The sequence below is a fragment of the Scylla paramamosain genome, chromosome 36 (assembly GCF_035594125.1).
Source record: "Scylla paramamosain isolate STU-SP2022 chromosome 36, ASM3559412v1, whole genome shotgun sequence".
Lineage (NCBI taxonomy): Eukaryota > Metazoa > Arthropoda > Malacostraca > Decapoda > Portunidae > Scylla > Scylla paramamosain.
In genome coordinates this window covers 2,498,841-2,512,019 of record NC_087186.1, presented here as the reverse complement: position 1 = coordinate 2,512,019, position 13,179 = coordinate 2,498,841, and the positions used below count along the sequence as shown (strand labels likewise).

Sequence of the window (13,179 nt, the reverse complement as noted above, 5' to 3'; positions counted from 1 at the left end):
TGTGTGGCTAACATGGTCACTTTGTCAGGTTGTTATAAATTATTGTTTTTAAAGGAAAGCATGATATCACAACTTCAGCATCAGAGTTCAATTGGAATTGTAGCTATCATGTGGTCTGACAGACTCTGGCTTACTGCCCAGCCCTCAGTTTCAGTATGGCACCTACAAAGGACAAGATGAACATCGAATATAGTATTGTTTTTAGTTGACGCACAGGGCATAGTAACTCTGCAGGGTTAAAATGTAAAGGTGGGTGTACATTTATTGCTGCACATGACCCTGACACTTTGTCTCATTGATCTTTGAACAAATGGTGGATGATATCCCTTACCCTGGGGCACAGGGCCAGTGTTACATCTGGGTTTTCAGAGCTTACTACTTTCATGAGATTTTCCCAGGTACCTATTTAACAGCCAGTCCAAAGTGAAGATGAACAGCTGTAGGAACTGTGTGCTATGTGCTCTAGCACAGATTCAAATCAGGGCTTGCAAATTCATAGAAAAGTTAGATTAGGTTTAGATTAATTTTATTAATTCATTCAACTTTTTTTCTTCCCCTTTCTTCCAGTGTTATGATTGTTTTATACTCTGTTTGTTATCTTATTAGCTTACCCTGACAAAGCACTCATTATTTCTAAGCAGTGTGTGATGTTTTGCTGGGATATAAAATTTCAGCTGCATTTGTGAATTGATTTTAAACATTTTAGAAAAGTTATGTTTTGTGGTTTTCAACTTAAAACTTTAAATGATAAAGCATTATATTTTGTCCAGAAATAAAGTGTCTCAAAATTAATAGGTTAGCATTATGTAAATAATCCACCATCATTAAATTTTTTTGGGGGAATGCCACTGACATAATTGATATTTATGGGCAGTTTTATTTTTTTAAACTAATTATTTATTTTTTTTCTGGTAAATATTTATTTTCAGTCACTAAATAAATCTAAATATAACCTAAATATGATGCAAGACACTAAGCCTGCAGGAGGCAAACTCTGCAGGGCACTGACCTTATTGAGAAGCCTCACCTTGCTCTCATGGTAGTGGGTGAGAGTTGCAGTAAGGGTGGCTTAATATAGTATTGTTCTGCAAGTGCAACTCACCTGAGTACTTTCATTGTTGTATATGTGCAATTTAAAGGTATTCCAGAGGAAGTGAATTTATATGCACTGGAACTTCAGTTACTGAATGCTTCCCTTTTCGAACAAATCGGTTTTCAAACAAAATTTTGAACTCCATATTGTTTTGGTTGCAGTACCATAATTTAGTTCTAGAACAAAGTTACTTAATTTCAAATATTAAAAGACACAGCATAAGCTGCTGTTTATTACTGATTTATAGTTTCTATACATATCTACTTCATTTTTATATACTTGGAGGAGACCCTCAATGCCATCACTACTGCAAACATAACTGCATTTTTCCAGTAGCTTTTCCCAGCAGCAAGATGTCTAAGTGTTATGATCACCTCCGTTTTGGCGGTAAGTGGGTTGTTCCTCTCGGTTTCCCTCACTAGATTGGTCTAAACAGTATCTTCTGATGAGTTCTTTGTCACCAAGTTCATTCATTACATCCTTTCTGGATAAATAATTTGTGAGCTGAAGATGTGAAGCAGCCATCTTGGTTGTGGGAGTGTCTGTCATAAGCTGCTAAGACTGTAAACTGGTGTTTGGGAATAGATTAATCAATTTTACATTGATTCCTATGGGGAAAATAGTTTCGGTTTTCAAACATTAGGATTTCGAAAGGCATTCAGGAACAAATTAAGTTTGAGAACTGAGGTTCCACTGCATACGAGGTGTGTCATTAAAGTTCCAGGACTGGTGCCACACAAGTTTTATTTCACATCCAGGCTACAAACTATAGGTTATCTCCTTCGAAGTAATCCCCCTGGCACCGCATGCACTTGTCCATCCTTCTCTGCCAGGCTTGCATGCACTGCTGGAAGGATTCTTGCGGGATGCTCCTCAGCTCCGTCGTCACGGCCTTTTTGATGTCGTCCGCATCATCAAAACGGGTCCCCTTCATGACCTCCTTGAGCTTGGGGAAGAGGAAGAAGTCGCACGGAGCGAGGTCAGGTGAGTAGGGCGGTTGCTCCAGCACGGCGATGTTCTTCTTGGCCAAGAACTCTCTGATGCTCAGGGCATTGTGAGCAGGCGCATTGTCGTGGTGAAGCAGCCACGAGTTGCCCTGCCACAACTCCCGCCTCTTCTCGCGCACTGCACGAAGCAGACGCCGCAGTACTTCTTTGTACACATGTTGGTTGACTGTCTGGCCCTGTGGCAAGAACTCGCAGTGGACGATGCCCCTCACATCGAAGAAAGCGATCAACATGACCTTGAAGCTGGACCTGGACTGCCTTGCTTTCTTCGGCCGTGGCGACGCCGGACTCTTCCATTGAAGGCTCTGGCGTTTGGTCTCCGGGTCGTACTCAAATACCCAGGACTCATCGCCGGTGATGACTCTCCTGAGCAAGTCTGGTTCAGTTTCCAGACGCTCGAGGATGTCCTGACACACCTGCATGCGTCGTCCCTTCTGGTCATCGTTCAGGAGTCTCGGCACCATCTTCGCACAGACTTTCCGCATGCCCAGATCTTCAGTGATAATCTTCCACACGCTGTTGTGGTTCATGCCAAGCTCATCTGCGATCTTTCGAACAGTCAACCGACGATCGTCACGCACCATCTGCTTGACACGCTCAACATTGGCCTCATTCCTGCTCGTTGAGGGTCTTCCACTCCTGGGGTCATCTTCCACGTCCTCCCGGCCCTCTTTGAACCTCTTGCACCACTCAAAAACACGTGAGCGTGACATTGTCTCATCCCCGTACACTTTTTGCAGCATACCCAGTGCTTCTGACGGCGTTTTCCCCAACTGCACCAAAAACTTCAAGTTTGTTCGCTGTTCAGCGCTCATTGTTAAACGACCTGCAACAGAGGACATGATTTTAAAAGCACGTAAGAAAAAGATTAGTGACTGTAGAGGGTTGGGAGCGCAGTTGTATACTCCAGAAGGATTACTTTGAAGGGGAAATATGGTGGTTTGTGGCTTGGGTTTGAAATTCATCTTTTAGGACACCAGTCCTGGAACTTTAATGACACACCTCGTATATATATATATATATATATATATATATATATATATATATATATATATATATATATATATATATATATATATATATATATATATATATATAGAGTAATGTGTTCTTGATTTTTAGATGTGGGTTGAGTGTTTCATGGTAAAAAAAAAAAAAATTACTCTTTATAATAAGGCTCTGAAAGATGAAAATTATATTATGTATAAGAGAGTTGATAAGGAAAATGTTCTTTTATTGTTTTATTAGCTCCATGGTGGCACGCACTGTGTTGGTGACGGGCAGCAGTCGAGGCCTGGGCCTGGAGATGGTGAGGCAACTGGCTCAACACATCACACCTCCAGATGTCATTATTGCCACCTGTAGGAATCCTGAAGCTGCTCAGGTAACTAATGTGAAAATATCCAGACACACACACACACACACACACACACACACACACACACACACACACACACACACACACACACACACACACACACACACACACACACACACACACACACACATGCCATAACTGTCCATGCCTTTAAGACCAAACTGGATAGATATAGAGATGGGATACTATGAGATTACTCCCCTCCTGTAAACCACAACTAGGTAAATACAGCTACGTAAATACACACTTAGTGACTGTTTTTGCACCAGAAATACAACTACTTCTCTAGAGCATACCAACAATTATTAGAACTGTTCATTCCTTTGTAATGGACTGATAAAAAGGTGGAAAAAAAAAATGTTTCACTGTTAAATGTGAACAAGCTTAATAGAAAAAAAAAAGAAGCATGGAATAAATGTAAAGTCAACTTAAAAAAAATAAGAATAAACTAGTAAAAAATAATTTGTGAAATAAGAAGAAAGAAGAAAACTTGAGAAGTTTGTAATAGTCAAATGAAAAGACAATCTGAACTTATATATATATATATATATATATATATATATATATATATATATATATATATATATATATATATATATATATATATATATATATATCCCAAATGTTTGTTTACATCTACATTTACAGCACTAGTGTGACTTTTAGGTCATATGATGGTATTTATGTAAAGGAAAACACAGAAAACATTTAAATTTTTTTTACTAGAAAAAGGGTACAGTGGTACCTCAGATTGAAACTGAATTGGTTCTTTTGGGCTATTTGAATTGGGAATGTTCATATTGGGAAGCAATTTATCCCACTCAAAGTACTGTAGAAGAAAATTCATATTGTAACGAAACCCATCTTTGTTCTCGGCCTCATTGCTCCCTGGCCCTCGGTACTCTGGCCAGCCCGACCTTGGTCCTCGGTCTTGTTACTCCCTGGCCTTCTGTACCCTGGCCAGCCCGGTTCGTCGTGTGAGGATGGTGGTGACAGCCATACCTCCAATGGCAGAGTGACCCGTAACTCACCTCTTTTTCTGCATGAATCACCTCGCCATCTGGCCTCGTTCCTGGTGTCCTCGCCCTCACCCGCCTGCCATCCTTTGTTCCCAGCCAGGCCAGTTAAGTAAACACTGTCTTTTCAATTTCCATGTATTGTCTGTTACCCGTGTACAGACTCCTATTGCGAGTTTGCGCCTCCCCTTCCGGATCACTTGCTGACTCTCGAAAGAGTTCTTGAAGGAGCACGAACCACTTACAAAACTTTTGGGCGACTGAAATCGGAGCGCAGGTCCACACGCTGCTGCTGCAAGTGCCTTACTGCCTGCTGTTGCTGGCCTTTGTCTCCTGCCTGCCGTGTCCCCTCTCTGCCCTTCATGCCACTTCCAATCAAGATCCAGCTCTTGACCACGTGACTTCCGTGGCCAGTCAGCAGCTGGGGGGCCCATCACGCAATCAGGGATGGCAGAAGACTTGCTCCCACATGATGAAACAGCAGGCAGGAGGCAGTAATGGCTGCTGTCACTACACTACCCCCTCCTGTGAAAAGACTGAGCGTCCTCGCTCCCCAACTCCTTACACTCTACAGCATGGGAAAAATAAATATGACATATTCAAAATCAAACTAAAAACTTTAAATTCTGGTACTAAACAAACTAAAACTTTCATTTTGTAGGCAAACAAACTAAACATATTCCTTACTCCACACTGGAGGGTGTCGCTCTCACCTAGGCATCCCTACCACTGGCCCGATGTCTGACTGCCAGTGCCCAGCCCAAGGGACACAGATCTTCTACTTCTTCGTTTTCCTCCATCATGATAGGGTCGCTCTCTCCCAGGATCTCTTCTTTCGTCGTGGGTTATGCAGCCAGACTTGATCTCCTTCACTAAACTATGTGCCTGAGAAACGGCACTTCCCTCTGGAAGAGGCAGCACTTTTTCAGGCTTAGTTTCAGATTAGCTGCCCTGAACCTGTCCAGCACTGTTTTCAGCCTCTCTAGAGCCCATATGAATGAGTTAGCATACACTAACACATCCAAGTATACCAGGGCACTTTTCCATAACAGTCTGTCCAACACATGCTCCATCAAACGCTCAAAGGTAGCCGGGGCATTCACCAGTCCAAAACTCATTACCTTGAACTGGAATAGTCCCTGCCCATATGAGAAGGTCATCTTTTCCTTATCCTCCTCGGTCATCTCCACCTGATGATACCCGGACTTCAAGTCTAAGGTGGAGAACCACTGGGCCCCTGTGAGAGCATCTAGCATGTCGTCTACTCTCGGTAACGGGTAAGAGTCCTTCGTCGTCACTGTGTTAAGTCCCCGGTAATCCACTCAACACCTTGTGGACCCGTCTTTCTTCTTAACTAGCACTACAGCGGCACTCCATGGGCTACATGATTTTTCTATTACACCCTGCGCAAGCAGTTCCTCCACGGCCTTTTCTACCTCAATCCTCTGAGCCGGCTTGATCCTCTGGGGAGGCAGCTTGATTGGTCTGCTGTCCCCTATGTGAATATGGTGCTTTACCAGGGTGGTCCGGCCTAGGTCATGATCACCCTTCGAGAAAACATCCGCATAATGAGTTAGCACTTCCTTCACCTCATTAGCCTGCTCCTCTGACAGGCATACCGAGGTTCACTGCAATAAATCCTGCAGATGAGGTGGAACACCAGTGCTGCTCTTCTGCGTGTCCTCGAAGTGATCTTCCGGGCCCCCAGCCTTCTGCACATCCTCATACACACCCAGCGCCTCACCAACTGGCCTCATTCACATCTCAAAGGAGAGGTTAGCCACGCCACCATGCACATCCTCCGGGTTTACTGAGCCTTCCCCCTCCAGCTCCCTGCTTAAGCGGCAGTGGTGGCTGGCTTTGGGTAATGGCGCGGTGTGGGTCTTGTGGGTTTCAACTGAAACCTCACACTCCCATGCGTCGTCGCAGCCCTCCTGCAGTGGCACCACGTTGCCCCCGACCTCCATGGTCATTTCTTCGAAGTGTAGCACCGCTTTGCTCTGCTGGAGGTAATCAAGGCCCAGTAAGTTCTTGCCCACATCAGCCGTGTAGATGGGTAGGTGCTTCTCCGTTCCGCCAACCTTGATCCTGGCCTCCACTGGCCCCTTCAACTGTTTGCAGTGCCCAGTGATTCCACACAGCTGCTGCTCGGCTACTAGGGGCTGCTGAGCTGCCAACACGTCTTCTTCTTGGCCACGTGACTTCCGTAGCCAATGAGCAGCTGGGGGCCCATCACGCAATCAAGGATGGCGGGAGACTTGCTCCCACATGATGAAACAGCAGGCAGGAAGTGTTGATGGCTGCTTTCACTACAATATGTTCTAGGTCCCAAAACCCCATTTTTTTTCTCTCATTTTTATGAATTTTATATTGTGTCCTAAACATAGAATTGAATGAAAATAACTTAAATTATACAAAAAATGCAGTAAAAGAAAACATGAAGTATTGTATATTTAGGCATATTAGATGGTATTTGACTCATCCTTAAAAAGACAAAAAAGTGGATTATCCTATGCCAGTGGTTCTTATCCTTGGGGGCATGAACATTCTCCAGGGGTGGGTGGGTCGGGAGCAGGGGATGGAAAAGGAAAAAAAAATGGAAAATCATCAACTCTGGCTATTAGTACAAAGGAGTTGCAGCTATATATCTATTTATCTATCCATGGTGGCATAGTTGGGGAGTGGGTGGCACAGGGAATAGGGGAAGTCCCAACTGCTTTGTACCAGCTTTAGGGGAGACCAGCTTGCAAAAGTTGGAGAACTCCTGACCTATATGTTAGATACAAAAACAATGATCTTAAAATATTTATTTATTTATTTATTTTTTTTACACAAAATACCATTGTAAATAAATACCAACCTCAAAATGGTGAGTCATCGATAGTTCCTGCCATCTTCAGTCTTGAAAACAGTTGTTGTAGTGTAAACAGTTTTTATTTTGAACTAAAATTCTCTCTCTCTCTCTCTCTCTCTCTCTCTCTCTCTCTCTCTCTCTCTCTCTCTCTCTCTCTCTCTCTCTCTCTCTCTCTCTCTCTCTCTCTCTCTCTCTGTGAAAGTAAGAACAATCCTGAGAATTGCTAAATATAATGAGACTGTTAGAGAATGAAAATGGAATTCTTTGAGTGAGAAAGAGTGAGAAGGGGGTGAAGCAAAAATGACAGAATGAAATAGGTAGGGGGGTGAAATATCACTCCCTTGTCCCTTATCTCTGACAGATATGTGGGAGGGAAGGTGCCAGGGAGTGAGGTTTGAGACCAGATGAAAGAGGAAGGGAGAGAGAATGAACAATAGGAAGAAGGGATATACAGGGAAGGAGAGTAAATTACATGGAGAGAGAGAGAGAGAGAGAGAGAGAGAGAGAGAGAGAGAGAAAGAGAGAGAGAGAGAGAGTGGGTGGGAAGATAGAGGGAGGAAGGATATGGGGAGGGGTGGGAGAGAGGGGCAAAGAAGGGAGGAGGGAAAGGAAGGGGGAGGAGGAGAGGGACCAAGTGGTGTCGCTTGTGTTCGAAATGGAGGATTGCATTCGAATTGGAGGACAATTTGTTTAGCAACCTTCTTCAAATTGGGAGTTGTTCAAATTGAAGGACATTCAAATCACAAGGTATGACTGTAATCATAAATGAAATTCTCAAATTTTGCAATTACAAACATGATGCTATTTTAACCCTACTGTTATTATTATTATTATTATTATTATTATTATTGTTTCGTTTATTTGACACCATGTATTTTACCCTCAATTAAAAACCAGTACAATATACCATAAAAAAAAACACCACACTAACAACATGAACCTGTCACTCAAAAGCCCAGAGCACAGTCTGAGCAATCAGCAAAGCTACAGTGTCAGTCATATAGCTAAGCACTTATTATGCAAGTAAAACTGACAACCTATGAAACACGTTAAGCCTCAACCCACAGGTACAAGCTGGGTACTATTACCAATTATGCAAATGTAATTTCATAATTGCCTTTTGTTAGAAAATGGATAATAATAATGTCAAATAAATACCTTAATAATAATGCATACCTGTAATCATAGAGTAATATTTTTAATTATTTATGGGCTGAAACAATTATTATTTACTATTTAATCTATTATTTTTCTCAATGAAAGTACTATACACCACTGAATTTGGCATGGTCTCATAACCCCGGGTTAGATGTTTCACATCTCCAGACCCTGTGGGGTACCTCACTGACCCCATAACCTGTTTATGACTCCTTAATAAGGAGCATTCTGACCCCACTGGGGTCCCAACCCTTGGTCTGGGAACCCATGATGTAGATCATAGGCCACTGAATAATAATAATAATAGTGTTTAGGGAATGTTAGCCTTTTGCATTATGGCTTTGGAAGCAGCAAGTGATCTACAACTTCCTTAGGCATTTACTGTGCAACAAAGTGTGTATATATATATATTATATATATATATATATATATATATATATATATATATATATATATATATATATATATATATATATATATATATATATATATATATATATATATATATATATATATATATATATATATATATATATATATATATATTTTTTTTTTTTTTTTTTTTTTTCAGAGAAACTCTGAAGTTTTCTTCAACTTTATTTTTTTGCTACATTTTGCCTCTCTGCTGGCATCCTCAGGCTAAAAACAATAAATCTATTCTCCTTCATCAAGAAGTGCCTTATCTGAACTCAGTCTGTCCATAGCAGCATTTTACCTTTTAAGAGAGTGAGCCTTTTCATCCCACAGCAAAACTCTTATCTATCTCTTCTCACACACGCATTTGCATCCCTGTAAAAAACTTCAATCTAGGTCCATCAGAGATGTATTTAACTTTTCATCTACCTTTCATTGACCTAGAGCAATTGGTGCAACACCCTACTCATATTCCTGACCGTCTTGGAGATACACCCAACATTCTTGACCTTTTCCTGACCTCTAATCCTTCTGCTTATGCTGTCACCCTTTCTTCTCCGTTGGGATCCTCCGATCACAATCTCATATCTTTATCTTGTCCTATCGCTCCAATCTCTCCTCAGGATCCCCCTAAGCGAAGGTGCCTCTGGCATTTTGCCTCTGCTAGTTGGGGGGACCTGAGGAGGTATTTTGCTGATTTTCCTTGGAATGACTACTGCTTCCGTGTCAGAGACCCGTCTTTGTGTGCTGAGCGCATAACAGAGGTGATAGTGTCTGGCATGGAGGCGTACATTCCTCACTCTTTTTCTTGTCCTAAACCTTGTAAACCTTGGTTTAACACAGCTTGTTCTCGTGCTATACATGATGGAGAGGTAGCCCACAAAAGGTATTTAAGCCTTCCATTACCAGAATCTCATGTACTTTATATTTCTGCCTAGAACCATGCCAAGTCTGTTCTCCAACTAGCCAAAAACTCCTTCATTAACAGAAAATGACAAAACCTTTCAAGATCTAACTCCCCTTGTGATTTCTGGCATCTAGCCAAAAATATCTCCAATAACTTTGCTTCTTCTTCTTTCCCTCCTCTATTTCAACCAGATGGCACCATTGCTACCACATCTATTTCTAAAGCTGAACTCTTCGCTCAAACCTTTGCAAAAAACTCTACCTTGGAGAATTCTGGGCTTGTTCCTCCCTCTCCTCCACCCTCTGAGTACTTCATGCCACATATTAAAATTCTTTGCAGTGATGTTTTCCATGCCCTCGCTGGCCTAAACCCTCAGAAGGCTGATGGACCTGATGGGGTCCCTCCAATTGTTCTGCAAAACTGTGCCTCCATGCTTGCACCTTGCCTAGTCAAACTCTTTCAGCTCTGTCTGTCAACATCTACTTTTCCTTCATGCTGGAAGTTTGCCTACATTCAACCTGTTCCTAATAAGGGTGACTGTTCTAATCCCTCAAACTACCGTCCCATTGCTTTAATTTCCTGCCTATCGAAAGTTTTTGAATCTATCCTCAACAGGAAGATTCTCAAACATCTATCACTTCACAACCTTCTATCTGATCGCCAGTATGAGTTCCGTCAAGGCTGCTCTACTAGTGATCTGGCTTTCCTTACTGAGTCTTGGTCATCCTCTTTTAGAGATTTGGATGAAACTTTTGCTGTTGCCTTGGACATATCAAAAGCTTTTGATAGAGTCTGGCACAAAGCTTTGATTTCCAAACTACCCTCCTACGGTTTCTAACCTTCTCTCTGTAACTTCATCTCAAGTTTCCTTTCTGACCGTTCTTTTGCTGCTGTGGTAGACGGTCACTGTTCTTCTCCTAAATATATTAACAGTGGTGTTTCTCAGGGTTCTGTCCTGTCACCCACTCTCTTCTTATTATTCATTAATGATATTCTAAACCAAACTTCTTGTCCTATCCACTCCTACGCTGATGATACCACCCTGCACTTTTCCATGTCTTTTCATAGACGTCCAACCCTTCAGGAGGTAAACATATCACGCAGGGAAGCCACAGAACGCTTGACTTCTGATCTTTCTAAAATTTCTGATTGTGGCAGAGCAAACTTGGTATTGTTCAATGCCTCAAAAACTCAATTCCTCCATCTATCAACTCAACACAACCTTCCAGACAACTATCCCCTCTTCTTCAATGACACTCAACTGTCCCCCTCTTCTACACTGAACATCCTCGGTCTGCCCTTTACTTATAATCTGAACTGGAAACTTCACATCTCATCTCTAGCTAAAACACCTTTTATGAAGTTAGGCGTTCTGAGATGTCTCTGCCAGTTTTTCTCTCCCCCCCCAGCTGCTAACACTGTACAAGGGCCTTATCCATCCATGTATGGAGGTGGTTCACATGTCTGGGCCCCAGACATGTCTTCACATGTCTGGGGCGGTTCCACTCATACTGCTCCTCTAGACAGGGTGGAATCAAAAGCTTTTCGTCTCATCAACTCCTCTCCTCTAACTGACTGTCTTCAGCCTCTCTCTCACCGCCGCAATGTTGCATATCTAGCTGTCTTCTACGGCTATTTTCATGCTAACTGCTCTTCTGATCTTGCTAACTGCATGCCTCCTCCCCTCCCGTGGCCTCGCTGCACAAGACTTTCTTCTTTCTCTCATCCCTATTCTGTCCACCTCTCTAATGCAAGAGTTAACCAGAATTCTCAATCATTCATCCCTTTCTCTGGTAAACTCTGGAACTCCCTGCCTGCTTCTGTATTTCCACCTTCCTATGACTTGAATTCCTTCAAGAGGGAGGTTTCAAGACACTTATTCAGCAATTTTTGACCACTGCTTTGACCCTTTTATGGGACTGGCATTTAAGTGGGCATTTTTTTTATTAGATTTTTGTTGCCAAGATCTCTCTAAGCGGGAATCAGGCCGGTGTCCCCCACGCTATGAACCTCTGTAGTTTTCAGATTCTTCCTCGAGGTAATTCACAAATGATTTGTTTCAACCGTATAATAAACATTTACATTATTTTACTCATATCATGACCTGGTGTATTTGTTCTTCTGAGTAACAAGGTGAAAAATTCTAGCCACAAGCTAATACCTTGTATGAAAATAATACCTTTATTCATAAAGAAAATTGATCACCTATTTCCCATGGGCGCCAACATGTTGTCTGTGTCTGCATGTCTCGGGGATGTATGCATGATATAATAACGACTAAATCTTACCAATAATTCTTATACTAACTAAATTCTACTTATATTAACTAATATTACTTATGTTAGCTTAATATTACGTCTTGGCACTAATTCTACTTATGTTAATCTAATATTACTTATGTTAGCTTAATATTACGTCCTGGCACTACACAAGTACTAGCAGGAAGCTTTTGTGAAATTAAATGGCTGGAACAGTAAGTAGTAGATAATGCAAACAAAAATTGTGATTAGATTTGGATAAAGTAATGTAAGGCCTGATTACTGGTACATATTAGGCCTTGAAATATTAAAATAAGTAAGAAAGGAAAGAAATAAGGATATACTAAACAAATATCAGGGGATCATAAATGAAGAGTGAGAAATATGTATGCATGATTAGCAAATAGTAGGATAACTTTTACATATGTAACTTGATAGATGATTAGGAAAATTATCATATCATTTATAAGGCCCACATTAAAGTTGAATCCAAATTTGAAGAAACTGTTAACAGCAACAAGATATTCACCAAATTTTCAAAGTTCAAATTATGAGGAGGTTAGGGAAATTACAGTTACCCAAGCTGGAGTAAAGACAGTAATTAGGAGACTTGAATATGGTCTACTAATTTGTGGGAAGAAGACATTTTAGCAAGAAAGCCCAACTTTATCTTTGAGATTACATAAAAAAAATAATAAGAGAATAGCAAATAAAGATGTACACATTTCCCAAAAAAGAGCAAAAGATCATTGGAATGCATTATTAATGGAAGTGGTGGTGCAAGTATAGGGATGCCCCATTATAAGAACATCCAATATGCAAGAAACTGATGATACAAGATGAGTAAATTAGGAACTATTTTCTTTATACGAGGGCAAAAATCTGGTGATACAAGCTTCGGTCAGAGGTAAGTAAAATTACAAAGTTTAAAATGCATGCCTTCTTGCATCCTCCTGCTAACACATCTGGGATGTATGGTGATATATGATGATTCAAAATATGCAGGCACAAATTTGTGAGTACTAGAAGAGAGCTGTGCACCCTCCCCTGTCCCCTACCTCCTATGAATTCCCTCTCTATTAATTATGCATTGG

General features: G+C 41.4%; 1 protein-coding gene across 3 annotated transcripts in view; it reads left to right on the top strand.

Moving 5' to 3' along the window:
* LOC135090824 (C-signal-like) overlaps positions 1-13,179 on the top strand; it is a 141,584-nt gene that overhangs the window by 31,117 nt on the left and 97,288 nt on the right. For all 3 annotated transcript variants that reach the window (XM_063987904.1, XM_063987903.1, XM_063987906.1), the window contains exon 2: positions 3,349-3,484. In XM_063987904.1, coding sequence (XP_063843974.1) covers positions 3,353-3,484 — 132 coding nt within the window. In that variant the 5' untranslated portion in view covers positions 3,349-3,352. The remainder of the gene's footprint in view (positions 1-3,348; positions 3,485-13,179) is intronic.